Here is a 19,864-nt window from a genome sequence, read left to right on the forward strand (position 1 = left end):
CTGCTAAGAGAATGCAAAGACAGAGCTGGGAATCTCATCCCTTTATATAAGCCAGTAGGTACAACTCATTACAAACATGGTTTCAAGCTAAGTGATAGTTAGGCTTCAAGTGGAGGATTTGGTAGCATATTTACATGCATAGTTCATCATAACTTTACCTGTGTTAAAGGATACCTGTGTTAGCTAATTGGTTTTATCCCGAGAAGAAACACACTTCTCTTATCCTTATGACAAGATATGATTTTGTAGCTTGGAACAAAGCATGTACTGAAGTTAGGCTCCTATTCTTGGTTAGGAACTCAGAGCCAGGGAACCGTCTCCCTTGGTTGTTTGCATTTCGAAAAGATGGCTTTTAGGTTCTTAGGAAATATAGTCCTGGCTGAGAAAGCTGATGAAAGGTCTCTCTAGTCTTTCAAGGGACACATTTCATAGAGTTGAAAAAATTCTTAAAATTACAGATTTCTAAGATACTTTAAGAAAAAGGAAGAAAGAGAAGTCTGTTTCCTTATTTTCAACAGGGAGAATTAAGCCTCTTATTTTGAATTTGCATTTGCAATGCCTATATATACACATATATATGTATATATATATGCACACACACACGTACATACATACACGTATGTGTGTTTATGTATGTTTTTATAAAGATGGCATATATATGATTTAACATACTATAGCCTATGTATTATAATTTATATATAAATATAAATAACTGTATTAAACTTTAGTGAAATTGCATATTTATATAATTTATATATTATATATTAATATATTTTATGGCACAATTCTTAACCCAAAGAAACTTATAAATGAAAGTAATACTAGCTTAAATATATTTACAAGTCATTTATCTAAATTCCAGAAATAGTTATATTAAAACAAATTTTAAATATTTGTTAAGAGGTAACCTGTCTTCATAATAGCATTTAGGGTTTTTCAAAACAAAACAAATAACTGAACTCTGACACTTTTGTTATAGACTGCTTCATTTTTATTTGCTAAACCATCTGTAGTTAATTTCCTGCCCTACCTGGTCAATAAGAAATCATGCTTAGAAGTAAAACAGTGATTAAAATATTGTATTTTGCATTCATAAGTTGTTATTTAGGTCAAAACTCAGATGTTATTAAAAAGAAAATATGACATGGAATATAAGGATATAATTTTTAAATTAAAAATATTTTATTGCCCATATATTAAAACAAACCTAGAACATAACCACCTCAAGTGACCATTGATCTTCACGAGGGATAAAATAAGGGAGTAGTTGTATGTGCTCTATGCTACATTTAGAATAAAGTCTATTTTTCATCAAATTCAATTATGTTTTTATTATACTCTAGAGAATAAACATAATAGTAGAGGGTATATATATTTTTAAGAATAAAATACTGAATAATAACCATGGTTCAGAAGAATGTAAATCATTTATGCACTCATTTATTGCCTTCTAACAGAATAGCTTTTAGAAAATTGTATGTCATGACGAATCAGTTATGCCACACTTACATTGCAGTAGTTGAATTACCCTTGGCGTTTTTGTATTCTAACAGTTCTATTTATCTCTCAATGGTGTACATTGAATAAGTAATGAACATCTGTATGATTTGGGTTTACCAGATACTTTTTAAAGGAAAGAACATTAGTAATTCATTTTTAAATATAGTATTTTTCCTTACCCTTGAATTTTTAAAGTTGTATTTCTAGCAGTGACCCTGGATTCTAAGTGTAAATTCCTTCCCTCTTCTTAATATCATCAGGTTTTATGGGCCATAGGGTCTTTTGCCTCCCCAAAGCAGTGATTCTCCACAATGAAGTAGAGTGCCCAGAGGTCGGTGAACCTTCCCTTGCCCTTCAAGAGAGGCTGTCCTTCTCTCAGACCATTTTCCCTTTAACATAGTCATTTCCATTCAAGTCAGAGCTCGGTGACGCTTGGGTCTGACTGTGGAACTCAGTGATGGTGAATCATTTACTTCTAATACATATCAGAATTGGTAACAGGAAGGTAAATAACCTGCCAAAGAGGGGTACTATGTATGTCGTAGCCACAAACTCAACTTAGTTCTGTAACTGAAAACTGCACATGGCATTGAAATATATTTTGAGCTAAATGGAACTTAATAGTTGAACAAGATACTGAGGTGTATAAGTTTTACTAGGATCACTATATGACATAGAATGATTTTCTCTTAATGTTCAGTTAGATAAAATTATATCATTAAAATTTTATTTTACCTTTCTATTTTCTAAAGTTTATTTTTTTAAGATTTTATTTAAAGTTTATTTTTTTTAAGATTTTATTTATTTATTTGAAAAATAGAGCACAAGCCGGGGGAGGAGCAGAGACAGAGGCAGAGGGAGAAGTAGACTCCACTCTGAGCAGTGAGCCCAATGTGGGGCTTCATCCCAGGAGCCTGGGATCATGACCTGAGCCAAAAACAGACACTGAACTGACTGTGCCACCCAGGTGCCCCTCTGTTTTCTAAATATAGACAGTCTATGGGTGTCCCTCAAGACCTAAATTTTCCTGCTATTGGTACAGGATTACTGACCCCTCTTTTTTTAACCCAAAGAAAGAATAGAAGGTGTTATGGATAAGACTTGTCTTAATCCAGGAGATGGGGGCAAGGATGAGAGGCATGAAATTGTCACAGAACATTGGATACATGGTTTCTATAAATTTGATCATGCTTATTTACAGAGGATACATATTCCATAGATTACATTTACTTTTCACATAATGCTTATTTTTGTGTGTATTTATATATGAAATTGGGGGGGGTGGTTTCCACATGATGGCCTAAGTTATGAACCAAAAGAAATCTTCAGATAAACTATCAACTTAGAGCTTGTCATGGTAGAACCATGCCAGTGGACACACACATTCACATTAATATATTTTATGGCCATACCAAATTATATAAAATGAAAATTAGTCATTTCAGACTGAGCGGAGTATGATTATTTCTGGCAGTATTTTGGCACTTATTTAGTAATAACAAGAGGATAAAAATTAATAGGTTTTTTTAAAGATTATATTTATTTATTTGACTGACAGAGATCACAGGTAGGCCGAGAGGCAGGCAGAGAGAGAGGAAGGGAAGCAGTCTTCTTGCTGAGCAGAGAGCCTGATGCAGGGCTCGATCCCAGGACCCTGGGATCATGACCTGAGCTGAAGGCAGAGGCTTTAACCCACTGAGCCACCCCGGGGCCCCGCAAATTAATACTTTTTAAACTTCAGTGTGTGTACTTCTCTTTTGTGTTCTCCATTCTTTTCTATTTCATCTGATAGAATTCCTACCTCTTCTCCTAAATTATTGGACATGAGTAGGCTACATGGAAAGAAACCTGGAAGGTTTCCCCATCTATCCTTGAAACCAAAGTAAGACTTAAATAGGCACTTTCCAATTTCCCCTACCTGGGCCCTCCTCACTACTCTTGTCCTCCTCAGGACTGATCATGCTTCCAGGAAGACAGCTAGCAGCCTGGGCCTCAGCAGCTCAGCAGCCTTAGACTTTGCCTCACCCCATTTACATTTTCTACTTTTTACATGTATGCAGACCTCCCACTGGAGCTTAACACCTGCAGTCCTGTGATACATGCAGGTAGAAGTGGAGGTAAGGGAGAAGGTGAGGGGTCATCCCGTGTTTCATGGTGGCCTATGGAGCCACTTTCTTCTCATCATTTTCTGTCACTACTAGCTCTACAATTTGAATGTCTGTGGTGTTCCTGACTCTTTTCTCCATAGTCCTGTGTTGTGTTCCCTCAATGTCTGCTTTAGGAGGCTGAGTAGTAGGGTAAATTTTGGGGCCAGTAGTGCCATTAGATGATTATTAAATGATTGTTTCAACCAATACTTGTATTATAAGTGTTTGACATTATTTTAAAGTGTAATTTTTATTTTTGTATGTGTTAGCTTCATCCGTTCTTGCTCAAATATGTGTAAGGCAATAACAAATGTTTATTTGAGGATATTTTTAAAGAATATTATTACAATGATTTTTCCATGGGAAATAAAGGGAAGCAAGTGTCTGCGTGTTTATAAATGTGAATAATAGTATACTAAAAATTCACACCTGGTAAGATTGGGCCAACCATATTTAGGCCATTGTTTCCCAGGAAGGATGGTAGTTAATTGGCCCTTGGGAAGGATTCACTTTTAAGGTAAAAACCAGGGGTGCTTGGTGAAGTCCTGGCCCAGCTCTGAGAGGAAGAAGGAGATACTAGGAAGGAAGAAAGATACTAAAAGAGAACTGAATGATGGTAATGAGATGCGCATGCTGTGGCTGGCTCATCTTTCCTCTTACATAGTTAATATCTTGAGATCTAACCCAACCATGCCAGTTTTCCCTGGAAAAGAGCCTCCTTGGGGATTTAGCAGAGACAGCACTTTGTCTAAAAAGAGTCACCAAGAGGAGCAACTGACTGGCTCAGTAAGAGGAGCGTGCAACTCTTGATCTCAGGGTCATGAGTTTGGGCCCCAAGCTGGGTGTAGAGATGACTTTAATAAATAAACTTAAATTAAAAAAGAGTCACTAGGGGTGTCTGGGTGGCTCAGTGGGTTAAGCCTCTGCCTTCTGCTCAGGTCATGATCCCAGGTTCCTGGGATCGAGCCCTGCGTCAAGCTCTCTGCTCAGCAGGGAGCCTGCTTCCCCCTCTCTCTCTGCCTGCCTCTCTGCCTACTTGTGATCTCTGCCAAATTAATAAATAAATAAAATCTTTAAAAAAAAAAAAAAGGAGTCACTAACATCATAGTGTTTTCTAATCACAGTTCTAATTCTAGAGTGTCATGACTAAAAATATCCTTTCTTTGGGATGGTATGGGAGCTGAGGGGTGGGTGGAGGGAATTTGAAAGCTGGGACTATTACTTCCTTCATTTTTACTTTAAAGACCTGAACAGTTCAGCACTGCCTAAACAGTCCTGGCACAGAGTAGGTTAGAAGATAGTCAATAAGTGTGTGTTGGGCATGCTTGTCAGGCATCTATTTTATTTGCTGTATCTTTAGCTAGTGTGAAGTTAGGTAAGTAGAATGTGATAGAAGAAGCTGTCATCAAATGCTAGTTTTCTTTTCCATTGACTATTTTTACATTACAAAAGTAATCCATACTACTAGAAAATTTCTGACAGTAGAGAAAGGCATATGTGAGGAAAAGTTCAGCACAGCAGGGCAGAGATGAGGAACAGTACTCCTCTGACCCTCCTAGTTTTATTCTTCACAGGTAACCTATGTTCATAAATTATTGCATAACTATCCAGAAATAGTCTCTGCATAGATATGCGTGTACCCAAAACTATATTACTTTTTTATATAAATGGGAATTAAATGATATACTGCAATTGGATTTTTTTACTTAATATATTTTTAAAATCTCTCCATGTGATTATATCTCATCTTTCAGATTTTACTGGTGTGGATGTGCAGCAATTTATTAAGCCAATTCTCTCTTGATGAACATTACATTATTTGTAGTCTTTCTGCCATTACTTCATACATGCACGCGTGTGTTTATTCTTCCTTCCTTATCAGAGTTTATCTATGAGATAATTTCATAGAATTTGTACACTTAGCTGTTGCAGAGTTGTTTTCTTGCAATGCTAAAACTGTCTTCTCTCCCCTAGGCAGTATGAGAAGGCATGCTGTCTGTCCTGCCTCCTCACAATATGACCGTCAGTGTTCTTACCTTTACTTTGTAAGGTCTTATCAAACCTATTGTCTGGCTTGGAAGTTGGGCGAATACTTCACATCTGAAGTTTTTCCAAAGCACTATAGACTTTTAGGTCAGCATATCCCCTACCTCGGGTCTGAACTTTCTTGAAGCAGTCTAGACCATTCAAGAGCCTCTCTGAACTGCTGTTGTGAGGATTGGTGGTATAAAGCAACAAATAACAGAGGTTTCTAACTCAGAAGTTTCTTTCTTACTATCTTCCTCATAGAATAAATGAACAAAAGGTGGATTAACAATAGACATGCATCTTGGGAGGCTATTAATATATTTCATATGAGGGATAAGAACAACCTGAACCCAGTCTTTCATAATTAGAATGGAGAGGGGAGGATCTATTTAAGAAAGATTGAAAGAGATAGTGTCAACAGGATTTGGTGTTGAGGATGTTTTTTTCCTTGAAAGTATACTTAAGGACCGAAAACTCTTGGAAATAAAAAAGACAGTTGCATTAATGTTTAATTTCTTACTGTACTTTCTAGCCATTAAAGTAATTGTTTTATGAATCATTTTCTCAACTTTTTAAAAAACACTATCCAAAAATATATTTGTTTTAAGAAAATAAGTTTTTATTTCATGGCTGACTTATACTTTAATTACACACTAATTTTTATACATCAGCCCTCATCCCCATTAATTATCTGTTAATTCCAGGGAATTTTAGTAATCTAGTTAGATAAGCTGGGCTTAACCTAAAAATTGGAAAACTATTTATCTCACAACTATTTCTTTGTGCTTTTAAATATGTAATAGTTGATTACAAAAGCCTTTTCCTTACATTGAATTTATGTTCCTTATATAGTATAAATAAGAGCATCAAAAATAGAAAATTAAAATTTTAATGTTTAGATATCCCATACTATAAAAAGTTCTTAATTTCTCCTATGATACCTCCACCCTGATTTTAAAAATAAAAATTGAAATTCTAACCTTCCTTTTTTTTTTTTTTTTTAAAGAAATTCTAGCTTTCTATGAGAGCGTATATAAAAGTGTTCTACAACCTTAACATCAAACAGTTCTCATAATTTTTCGCTGTGGAACATACTCTTTTTCATTTGAACTGTTTTGTGGTGGAATAATAAGGACTGTGTGTTTTACATTGATCTTAGCCAAAAGGCCAAGAAGCGATGGGGACTGTGTGTTTTAAATCTTGAATACAATAAAATTGGTTTCTAGATTTTATGTCATAAATATTCTCTTCTGTTTTTCTCAGTTCCTTTTCCTGTCTTCGGCTACACCAGGCCTGATAACAATAGACTCTTGTGCTGTTGGTATTTAATGGTGTCTGTGTAACTGTAGGACACCTCAGTCCTTTTGGAAGTAAAATAATGCGTATATACATACACACCTATATACATGCATAAATATACTTGTGACCGTAAAAATAAACTCCTATTTTTATTATTCAAATAAATATAGTTTTAAAGTGACATGGCAGTAAGATTAGATGATCGGCTCTAAATTCTCACAAGTCAGGTGTCAGGGAATTCTAAGTACAATGATTCCATTCATTTTCTTTAAAGCATCAATATCCTTGCATATAATCTCCTTTTCTAAAGTTTTTTATACCTCCCACAGACACACTTAGTAGATCCTTTAGCAGATCCCGCCTGTGTCCTCGCATAGCACTGTACACACCTCTTACCAAGTCTTAATGTAAAATAGTTTTTAATTTATAGGTCTGTCCCTCATTAGACAGATTCCTTTAGGGATGGGACCGTGTCTTCTTCACCTTTGGTTCCCGAGTATATATCACAGTACCTGCCACATAGTCAGCATTCAGCTAATGTTTATCGAACATGCCTTTATTCAATAAGTCATTTGTACACTCAAGGTACCCAGGAGTGAATGTTGAATGAGAAAATTACCACAGATATCCTTTAAAAAAAAGCATGCTGCATATTGTATTATAAAAATGGTTTTTATAAATTGATTTACACACAGCCTGTCAGTAGTGCATCTACTTGTATACATCGTTAAGTTGGATAATTCAGAGTCATTATAATTGAGCACATTGGGTTCAAATTTATTAAGAAATATTGAGACATATGAGAAGGCATAAAGTGTATTATGATAAACATTCGTATACCCACCACCCAGTTTAAGGAATAAAACAGTACTGGTACTGCTAAGGCTCATTACGTACCTGTCCTGTCTCATCCCACTTTCATCTCCACCCTGGATTTCATGATGTTGATCATTAGGGTACATTTCCTTACACTTTAATACCCATGCTTGTAATCCTGAACAAAATGTACTGTTGTATTGCATATTTTCCAACTATTACAGGGATAATATCATACTATGTATATTCATTCGTACCTTTTTCCCTCAATATATTTGTTCAATTTATTTGGTTTGGTATATTTGTTCGATTCTTTCATGTTGATAACTGTATTTCTCCTTTATTTTCATGGCTCTATTCCACTTAGTGAATTAACTATTTAATAATTTTCCTATTGACAGATATGTTAGATGTTTTCAGTGGCTAAAGCTAACAAGATGCTTTAGAAACTTCTTGCTAATCCAACTAATGGTGTAAATTTGGGAATTTAAACTATTGAGGGAAGAGATTCTGCATCTATTTTTAGACTATTTACATTTTTAGCCTAATGTTTGGGATCGAACAATAAATGTGTTAATTGGATTTCTATTTGTTGAATTATCTTGGTTATTTTCTCATGACTGACCTTGCTTCTAAGGAATATCTGAAGCATCTTACAATTAATCAGAAGACACATAAACCAGAATAAAGACAAGTATCAGGTTATTTCAGAAAACCTAGACTAGGATCTTGTATCATCTACCTCTAAAGTTAATAGACCTCCTCTCACCCAAAATTACTATGCCCATCAGCATTATTGCCACTACACATATATGAAAATAAAGTTACCTTTTTGATGTTGAAAATTAATTTTGAACTTAACTTTGACCTCAATTAAGAAAGATAAATTGTCAGGTAACATACCAAACTGACTTTGATCTTAAATTTTGAAAATAATACTTTTGTAATAGTAATCGGGCAATAACTCTCTAGACTTCAAACTCTTGCTCTTTTAGAGCAAGGTGTATAGACAGTGTGGTGGATGGCAGAATGACAAGATATTTAGCCAAAAAAACAAAATCAGGAGTTCCGACATTGAAAAATTTGTGACAAAAATATGAGATTTTAAAAGCCAGCTCAACTGTCTTAGTTTGTGTTGGCGAGGGAGGTTGTCTGAAATGCAACTGCTCAGTCCCTTTATCAGTGTTTGAACAAATTACTAAAAATATCTAACCCTCTGAAGGCTTTACCCTATTTATAAGTTGTAGTTACTGGCCTCTACCCAGATTCAGATGTTAAAGATTAGCCTAAAAGCTGAGTCCTGATTGAAAGAGATTTAGGTAGACACAGCACTGAGCCTTTCCAATTCACATTGCTGTAATCTATTAGGTTTCCCTGAATGAGCCACATGAGGATGCTGTAATAAAAACCTTTGATAAAGGGTCCCTTGAGTCAAGGTGTATCATGTTTCTCAGTGCATAGATATGCTTACATACGTTAAAAAAATATATGCCAATCTCAAGTCAGACTTAGAACTGGTATTCTTGAATAAGACTGTCCCATCAGGAAATTGCGTGGACTGTAGCCTAAGTAGGTATTATTTTTCTTTTAAGTTCTTTGTTTTCATGAAAAGGCTCTTTGATTCTCAGAATGTATTTGGTTCAAGGTAATTCAGTTTGAATTCACTCATGTTCAGAAGTCTCCTGAAAAGCCTTCCTTAAAGTTTACAGTGTATGTTTTATAGGCAACTCACACCTGATGAATTTTGAAGAGTCATTCATATGACATCAGTTTTAATAATCAGAACTTAGTTTTCAAAGCTTAAATAATTCTGTCACATGGAATATATAATTTAATAGCAATGATGTTTTCAAAACTGTAGTAGGCTTTTTAGCAACAGATATTTCTTAATACCATTAAGGAGCAAATGCATAGCTGTCAATTTTGGATGAGGGCATTCAGCTTCAAAAGAATTTTCCTGTTTATAAGCTTTCTTGCAGTTTAGATATGCTGCCATCAGGTGGTAGTAATATGTCATATCCATGTAGCTCCACAGATGACAGGCTGCTTAAGGTCACCAGTTTACCCCACAAAGATTTATGACCATGAATCCACAGATTTTCATATGCAAATTAAAATAACATAATATATCCATTTTGTATCAGAATTAAGGTTACTTTGTATATAATTTTTAAAACAGATATGTATTGGAAGATTCAACTGGGCAAGTTTTTTCTGTTCTTATTTATTTATTTTATTTTTTGGTAAGAGTATTATATATACCTTCTAAAAATTTGGAAAGTTATAGAAGAGTAAAATTTAAAACATATTTCATTACCCAAGGATGATTGCTATTAACCTTTTGTTTCATTTCCTTCCAGTCTTTTTTTTTTTTTATTTTTTTAATGTGCAATGTTAAGTATGCTTTTGTTTTTGCTTTTTTGGAGTGGAGTTCTATAGCAAGATAAGATACTTGGCTGTCGTTAACAGTGTACATTCAATGTGTACCTGTTTTTTACAATTTTTGAAAATATAAGGCTTTTGTAACTGCTTTGTGACATCTTAATGTTCCATTGATCAAAGTTTTCCATAATTTATATAGTTATTCACCTATTGGTAGACAATGTATGTTTATGATCATCAGTCATCAAGATTATTTTTAGAGTATTTTATCTCTGAGGTACCTGGGTGGCTCAGTGGGTTAGGCCTCTGCCTTCAGCTCAGGTCATGATCTCAGGGTCCTAGGATCGAGCCCCGCATAGGGCTCTCGCTCAGCAGGGAGCGTGCTGCCCCCCTCATCCCGCCTCTCTGCCTACTTGTGATTTCTGTCCGTCAAATAAATAAATAGAGTCTTTAAAAAAAAAAAAAAGAGTATTTTATCTCTGCTTTCCAGCTATTGCCAGTTGAGAGGACCATCATTTTATTGCATCCATGCTTGATTTTGTTTTAATGCAGAATGATTTCTAATTCATCTCAGAGTAGCTAGATATTTTATATTTCCTCCATTGTATTTGAAAGGAAACTGCCAGGAAATCTGAGCATTCCATTTTCAATTATGAATGAAAATATGTAGTCTTTTTGTTATTGTTTTTATGTCATAAAAAATTTTTATAATTTTCTAAATTGTGTGCAACCAGGTAATACATATAAACAGGGCCTGTAATGTTCGAACCATTACCTATTTCCTACCAAAATAATTTTTTCTTTTCTTTTTTATAGCATAGAACATTGCATTAAGGAAATACAGTATGAAGTTAACAAACAGTGTCCAGATGTGCAACTGCGAACAACAACTGACTGCCTTGAATGGCTAGATAACTATAATTATAATCCATCCAAGTCACCGTCCATTCCCCATGGAGATTTGATAAAATTCCTCAAAACACTGGTAAAAAAAAATCATAATCTTGTTTTATAGCAAAGTGGGGTGGGTAAACAGGAATATTGTTCTTCAGTTTTTATATGTAAATATGTAAATATTTATTTTAGTCCATGTTGCCCTGCCATATCTAGGGGCTGGGCTTTTGTTTTGTTTATATATCCCCAGTAGAATCTAGTGGGCTGTTGTCTTTACTTTTTATAATGAGCTATATCAATAAAATGTAGTTTTATAGAAATGGAGATTAAATATTCTAATTCCAGAGTGTGTTGATTGATATGTACCATACACATTGTCTACCAGAAAAGTTTGTATTTATTGTGTTTTCTGTCCTTCACAACTACTTTTCTCTGTGCTTATTGTTAAGTATAAAAAGATCACCACTGATTATATGTTTTAAGTCCTCTTGTCTATCATTCCCTGCTTTCCCAAGCTGCCGGCATACCCAGTTTTGTTTTTTTTTCCCAATCAAGTCAATAATTTCTACAAGACCACTCTTAATTGATGGAGAGCTACTACGTGGGTCATTCTTTGATACTCCCCACTCTCTACTGAGGGATGTGTTAGTAGCCTTCGGTGGAAACGCTTCTTCATTACACCTGCATCTACGAGGGGTAACTAGCTTACAACAACAGTTTCCCAGAGAAGCAGCACAATTGTTAGAAAGCAGTAGGCCTGTAGCTATGGTTTTAATTTAATTTGAGGGGAAAAAGTTTTTGTCTAAACATCAAACATTGACAAAGGCAGATGTGGAAAATATCTTGAGGTTGTAGATGGCTAAGGATGACAGAATCAGATGGAACGTTCTTGGCTATCGTTATTATTGCAGATGTCTCTTTAATGTTTGCAAAGTAATAAAAGGAAGAGAAAGGAAGACTGTGCGCCCTGAAGCCTTATTCTTTCAAGAAAATCCTCTCACCCATTATCTCTTGAAGGTGCAGCCCTGAAGAATAAATATGGATATAGTTATTCCTTTAATTTCTATTAAGAGCCATGTGTATTGAATTTCATTAATATTGATGTAATAATGCTTTCTCATTTAATTAAAAGCAAAAGCTTTTAATTATCTTTTAATCTGTCACACATAAGTCATTCTCTATTCACTGCAGGGCAAAGGCCGCTTTAGTTTTGCTCAAATTCATTAGACTGATAGGGTTGTTCCAGACCTAGGTTTTCTTACATAATTGATCATGTTATTTTGAGGAAAAGAACCACATTATTAAAACAGATTCAGATTAAACCAACCTTATTATCAAGTTTTCACATGCTAAAAGTGTCAATCTTAACAGTCATTTTTCATAGCTCTCTTTTTTTAATAGAAACATTTTTATTTATTAATTATATAAGTACTTAAGAGATCATCATTATGGCACTTTTACTGAAGTTATTCTTAAATTTAAGTAATCATAGTAAACACATGTCTTAAACTTTTGTAACCTATTATTCTTTAAATCTTGCTTGATCAAATATTTACAGTTTTAGACTGATTTTTAAAAAACGAAGATAGAGACACAAATATGACTTGGTTGTTTCATAATATTTATCATAATGCTGGCATTCTGAATTCTATATAAGGACATTTCTTTTCCAGAAGTGCCAAGATAGCTAAATGGAGGGGGATGAGAGAGAGAAGGAGAGAGAGAAAGTTTCAGAAAGATCAGTGCACTTTGTGGCTGTCTGGAGTCTAGCAGAAAGAACATGGATGAGAAGAAGGAAACCAGGGATTCATTCTTGGTTTTGTGCTTAATGTACATGACATTTGGAAGGTAGCTTAAACATGTTGCACATTAGTGTCTGTATCTGTTAATTGAGTTTTTAAATATCTATGTCACAGAGTTTTTATTATGAATAAGCCAGAGACTTGTTAGGAGAGTGCTTTTTATATAATAAGATACTCTATAGATACTGGATATTATTTATTATAGATAGAACATTAAAATGGACATGACAGTGCTTAGAATGACTTGAGAGCAAATTCCTGGAATTTGCCTAGGAGTTCTTTATAATTCTGAATCACAGATAATACCTCTGATATCTCTGTCAGTAAGAAATTTCAAAGCCAGCCTGATTTTATGCCACCCGAATTTTGCTTCTAGTTTTCTTACAATCAGCTTGTTGCTACTCAGAGAATATGAACTAATTTCAGTATTAGCTGAAAGAGACATAATTAGGAAAGTCAGCATGTAAGGAGAATGTGTGCATGTAATACAAAGTCCAAAAAGAAAGTAACTTTCTGTCCCTTTATTATTCATAATTATAGCTACCATTGTTTCCTGTCAGCACAGAAAGAATAAAGGAATAATTTCATATCATCTTTTGGGGAAATGATTCTGAGAGTATTTTTCCCCATGTTGATTTAGTTATCTTTTTGGAGAGCACTGAAATATTCTCAGATTAGTTTCCAAGGTAAAATCTTTCTTAACATGGCTCTCAAAAAGGAATTTAAATGAAAGTTAAATTCTTTAAATGTATTAAATTTTATTCCTCAGGATGACAGCTATTAGTAACCTCCAGGCACATACTGTTATTTAAAGGTCTCTATTTTGTATGTTCACTTGGAGTTCTCTAAGAATAGATGTACTCATTCAGGCATGAAGATTTTCTACCAGGAATTACTTAGGGGCATGATCTTGAATTTATTTTGTCTGAGGAATACATTTCAATCGATGTTTGTTGCACATTTTTATTTAGAATTTTTAAGCTGCAGCTCAGGTTATATTGTGAATGGATAACAATGAGGCCTGAAAACTAGACTGTATTTGGAAAACTAACCAAAAATATAGATCATCACCTGGGTTTACAAAATTTAACAGATCATAAAACTAACCTTCTAAAATACCTGAATCGATTGCATTCCAAAGGCAAAAACAAAACAGAACAAGATTTGAAGAGCATTGGTTCTAAATATACCTGAATTATTGTGAAATTGTGGGAATGTAGAAATGGTTTTTTCTTTACTCTTACAGTTAATCCCATTTCTAATGTTGTAATTTACTTTTATTAGCAAGATTTGTTGAAGAGTGAACTAAATCAAGAAGAAATGATACTGGATTTACTTTGGGACCTCTCCTGCCAGAGCAGCATTTCATTCCCATCACTGCTAAGTGGAGCATCTTTCCATTTCCTCTCTAGGACTTCTCTTCATTCTGTCGAAGATTATTCCTCTATGGATGTAATGTCTATATGGGATAATATCAGACTACATCTCCGGCGCTTCTTAGTGAACAGATTACAAAGCCTTAATGAAATAAGCCATTCACAGCACAAGATTTGGTTGAAAACTCAGTGCATACAGCAACTCTTGTTTCTTTACCCAGAATCAGAAGTTATAGTCAAGTACCAAAGCATACAGAATAAACTGTTGGTTAAACTGCTGCAGAACTATTTTCCTTCTTACAGCAGAGAATCAAATTTAGACGACATGGTTCATGGATACCAAAGTACAATGCTTAAGTTATATTCGATGATAAAAGAGGATTTTAACACACTACATGAAATTTTAGCTCCAACCTCAACAGTGAAATTCATTAAAGAAACTTACCTGGATACTGTTACAGAAGAAATGGAAAAATTTCTTGAAAGTTTTTGTGAGCTGCAGTTTGAAGAAAGTGCTGTCCCCGTGATTAGAACAAGCAAGAGCTCCAGCAGGCATAGAGGAGCAGTGCATGCTTTGGGTTAGTGAGCTTTTAAATTTGTTTGGTTCAATTTAAGCCTTTTGATATCTTTAATTCTCTAAATTTTTCTTTTTGATGAAACTTAATTGCAAACTTGAAATCAGAAAATAAATGTTACGTAATTTTTGCAGTGCACATTTCTTCTGCATTTCTTTTTCTGTAAGTACACTAGTAGAAGAGCTTTTTTTCCCCTGTTATTTGAATTATTAAAGATGCTGAAAAACGTAAGCCAAAAGTTTGCCAATAAAAGTTTTGGTGTTTTTGATTGCATGAGTTACCCAGTGAAATTGTATGTATATATGAATATATCCACCAATATTCATATATATATGTAACAGAGAGGATAGTTTTTAATTAATTGTAACTTCCAAAGCTGAAACCTTATTAGGGAAAAATAATTGCTAGAAATATGTTGAAATTTGCATGAACTGAAATTGGAAGTCTAGATTTGTATTTCTTTAGTCAACCAATTCCAATAAAGAGCTATTATGAAATGGCAGCTATATTATTAAAATTGCTCATAGATATAACATTTTAGCTATAAATGATTTTAGAGGAACTTCTCTAGTATTATTTCCATAAGAATATACACAAAGCAAAAGTGATTTGAAAGTTTCTAATTTTATTTAAAAGATAAAGGAAAAAAGAAAGAAACTCTTGTGATATAATAAAATTTCTCCTGTCACCATTTTAATTTCCTACTAATGGAGAAAAATCAAGGTAGGAAATAATATTTTTGAAAATTATTAGTCATGCTTTTATGTAAAATCTCTGAGGCATATTTCTAAATAGGTGCATAAGCTATATTTTTAAGTATTTAAAAATAAACATTTGGTGAATTGCTATCTTTGAATTTATGATCACTTTATAAATATTTCCATAGCTCACTATAGCTTTACATACCTTTCTTAATAAAATGCCAGAATACCAAAATACTAGGATACATGAATTTTCAAACAGCTTGTTATTTTCTTTTATATTTTTTATTTTCCTCTGGAAACTATATCACATCACAGAACAGACATGCATCAGCCAATTTTAGGTTATGGCAGAATACAAAGTTAATTTAGGAACATTACAGTTTTGCTCAAAGCAAATAGATTTTCATTTTAATTGTTACATAAATTTTAAATGCATTTCATGAGTATACTTATTTTCTAATATAGTCTCTAAAAAGAATTCCTGCTTACTTGTAAAGTGTTTTCAACATGAAAGTTTTATATATGCTAAATATAGTTTATAACAGAAGAAAAGATCCATATGGTTGAAAATATGTGTAAGTTGCTATGGAGTCTTTAGGGCTGATATTGAGGTGTTTTCTCATTCGTGAGAGAAAACTATGTGTGTAGGCTTTAACACCAAAATTTGAAACATTTTCTACAAGTCTAGGTGCACTGATCTTTCTCAAGCTCATTTATCTAAACGTTGGTATGAATCACTTGTTAAATGAATGCTTTCCATATGCCAGCACTGTGTCATATACATTCTTTTTCTTACTACCCTAATTTCATAAACAAAGAAAGAAGCTTAGAAACATTAACTTGCCCTGGGTCATGTTGTACAGAATCAGGATTCATATGTAGGTCTTTATGTCTCCAAGACCAATGAATTTAATTATCATGGTAGTGGACCTTGTCTTAAGGCGTAGAATGAAGTGCTTTGTCACTTGCAAAAGAAATTTCAAACAGCACTTTTCAGGCAGACTACCAGAAAATCAATTCAGTTCAGCTTTATTGTGCACCTACCACAGGCAAGGGATTTAGCAGCTACCATTTTTAAGGTACTGAGCTAGACGCGGTAAGGGAAAGAAAACTAAATGAATAACTGCTGTTTTCAAGAACTGCTAAACTAGCTCTTAAATGGATCCACCGTACTTTCCACTAATATTTGACCCAGTGACCAAATTTTATTTACTAAGGAAATACAGTTTGAGATGAGTGAAATAGCATAATAGTATTAATAGTAAATATTAATACAAGTATAATAATTTATATTCCTATTATAATGAAATCTACATTGACTTGAATGGGGTGTACATTATGTTATCTTTAGTATAGATCTGTGTTTTTATGTTCGCCAAGTCTTCCAGTATTTTTCCTGAAACCATAGAAAAGATTTTCATTAGGTAACAATAGCTAACATTAATTGCACCAAACACTGATGTGCATTATCTCACTTACTCCTTCTAACCAACCAACAAAGTAGGTGCCATTATTTGTTATCTCTGTTATACAGTGAGGAAACTAGGCAGAGTGATAATAAGTAATTTGGTCAAGGTTACAGAGTGAAGCCAGGATTCAAACTGAGATTTGTCTGACTGCAGATCCTCTACTCTATTGCTGTGCTCTACTGCCTGAAGGAACAGGATAGAAATAGCTCATTCTATTGAAAACACTGCTCCTTGGGGCGCCTGGGTGGCTCAGTGGGTTAAAGCCTCTGCCTTCGGCTCAGGTCATGATCCCAGGGTTCTGGGATCGAGCCCCACATCAGGCTCTCTGCTCAGGGGGGAGCCTGCTTCCTCCTCTCTCTCTGCCTGCCTCTCTGCCTACTTGTGATCTCTGCCTGTCAAATAAATAAATAAAATCTTTAAAAAAACAAAACAAAACAAACAAACAAACAAAAAACACTGCTCCAGAAGTGCCTGGGTGGCTCTGTTGGTTAAGCGTCTGCCTTCGGCTCAGGTCATGATCCCAGGGTTCTGGGATCGAGCCCTGCATTGGGCTCCATCGGTGGAGAGCCTGCTTCTGCCTCTGCCTGCTTGTGCTTTCTATCTTTCTGTCAAGTAAATAAATAAAATCTTAAAACAAAACAAAATACTGCTCTGAATCCTCTGTATTGTTAACTCTACTTTAGTGTAGTCATTGTTTTACTTTTCTCAAAATTATCCCACCCTCTTCTCATCTGATGACTATGTAATACCAATTTGAAAGTGTCCTGCTTATGATTCCTATAATCTACAGATGTATCTTTAGCAGTTGGGGTGTGTGTAGGACCTTTTTTCTTCCAGCTTTATTGAGATATAACTGACATTTAACAATGTAAATTTAAAATGTACAATGTATTGATTGGATATGCATTTTTTATTTATTTTTAATTTTTATATGTTTTTAAATTTTTTATAAACATATAATGTATTTCTATCCCCAGGGGTACAGGTCTGTGAATCGCCAGGTTTACACACTTCACAGCACTCACCATAGCACATACCCTCCCCAATATCCATAACCCTACCCCCCTCTCCCAAACCCCCTCCCCCCAGCAACCCTCAGTTTGTTTTGTGAGATTGAGTCACTTATGCTTTGTCTCCCTCCCAATCCCATCTTGTTTCATTCATTCTTCTCCTACCCTCTTAACCCCCCATGTTGCATCTCCACTTCCTCCTATCAGGGAGATCATATGATAGTTGTCTTTCTCCGCTTGACTTATTTCGCTAAGCATGATACCCTCTAGTTCCATCCACGTTGTCGCAAATGGCAAGATTTCATTTCTTTTGATGGCTGCATTGTATTCCATTGTGTATATATACCACCTCTTCTTTATCCATTCATCTATTGATGGACATCTAGGTTCTTTCCATAGTTTGGCTATTGTAGACATTGCTGCTATAAACATTTGGGTGCACGTACCCCTTTGGATCACTACCTTTGTATCTTTAGGGTAAATACCCAGTAGTACAATTGCTGGGTCATAGGGTAGTTCTATTTTCAACATTTTGAGGAACCTCCAAGCTGTTTTCCAGAGTGGTTGCACCAGCTTGCATCCCCACCAAAAGTGTAGGAGGGTTCCCCTTTCTCCACATCCTCGCCAGCATCTGTCATTTCCTGACTGTTAATTTTAGCCATTCTGACTGGTGTGAGGTGATATCTCATTGTGGTTTTGATTTGTATTTCCCTGATGCCGAGTTATGTGGAGCACTTTTTCATGTGTCTGTTGGCCATCTGGATGTCTTCTTTGTAGAAATGTCTGTTCATGTCTTCTGCCCATTTCTTGATTGGATTATTTGTTCTGTAGGTGTTGAGTTTGCAAAGTTCTTTATAGATTTTGGACACTAGCCCTTTATCTGATATGTCATTTGCAGTATCTTCTCCCATTCTGTCAGTAGTCTTTTGGTTTTGTTAACTGTTTCCTTTGCTGTGCAAAAGCTTTTGATCTTGATGAAATCCCAATAGTTCATTTTTGTCCTTGCTTCCCTTGCCTTTGGCGTTGTTCCTAGGAAGATGTTGCTGCGGCTGAGGTCGAAGAGGTTGCTGCCTGTGTTCTCCTCAAGGATTTTGATGGATTCCTTTCTCACATTGAGGTCCTTTATCCATTTTGAGTCTATTTTCATGTGTGGTGTAAGGAAATGGTCCAATTTCATTTTTCTGCATGTGGCTGTCCAATTTTCCCAACACCATTTATTGAAGAGGCGTTCTTTTTTCCATTGGACATTCTTTCCTGCTTTGTTGAAGATTAGTTGACCATAGAGTTGAGGGTCTAGTTCTGGGCTCTCTATTCTGCTCCATTGATCTATTTGTCTGTTTTTGTGCCAGTACCATGCTGTCTTGATGACAGCTTTGTGATAGAGCTTGAAGTCCGGAATTGTGATGCCACCAACTTTGGCTTTCCTTTTCAATATTCCTTTGGCTATTCGAGGTGTTTTCTGGCCCCATATAAATTTTAGGGTTATTTGTTCCATTTCTTTGAAAAAAAATGGATGGTATTTTGATAGGGATTGCATTAAATGGGTAGATTGCTTTAGGTAGAATAGACATTTTCACAATATTTGTTCTTCCAATCCAGGAGCATGGAACATTTTCCCATTCCTTTGTGTCTTCCTCAATTTCTTTCATGAGTACTTTATAGTTTTCTGAGTATAGATTCTTAGCCTCTTTGGTTAGGTTTATTCCTAGGTATCTTACAGTTTTGGATGCAATTGTAAGTGGGATGGACTCCTTAATTTCTCTTTCTTCTGTCTTGTTGTTGGTGTAGAAAAATGCAACTGATTTCTGTGCATTGATTTTATATCCTGACACTTTACTGAATTCCTGTATAATTTCTAGCAG

The 19,864-nt window shown here is 34.8% G+C and overlaps 1 protein-coding gene across 1 annotated transcript in view; it reads left to right on the forward strand.

Moving 5' to 3' along the window:
* The window catches only part of KIAA0825 (KIAA0825 ortholog), a 406,891-nt gene that overhangs the window by 56,451 nt on the left and 330,576 nt on the right, over positions 1-19,864 (forward strand). The window contains exons 4-5 of the mRNA XM_032335741.1: positions 10,989-11,157; positions 14,153-14,822. Of these exons, the coding sequence (XP_032191632.1) occupies positions 10,989-11,157; positions 14,153-14,822 (839 nt within the window). The remainder of the gene's footprint in view (positions 1-10,988; positions 11,158-14,152; positions 14,823-19,864) is intronic.

The sequence above is a fragment of the Mustela erminea genome, chromosome 3, assembly GCF_009829155.1.
Source record: "Mustela erminea isolate mMusErm1 chromosome 3, mMusErm1.Pri, whole genome shotgun sequence".
Classification (NCBI taxonomy): Eukaryota; Metazoa; Chordata; class Mammalia; order Carnivora; family Mustelidae; genus Mustela; species Mustela erminea.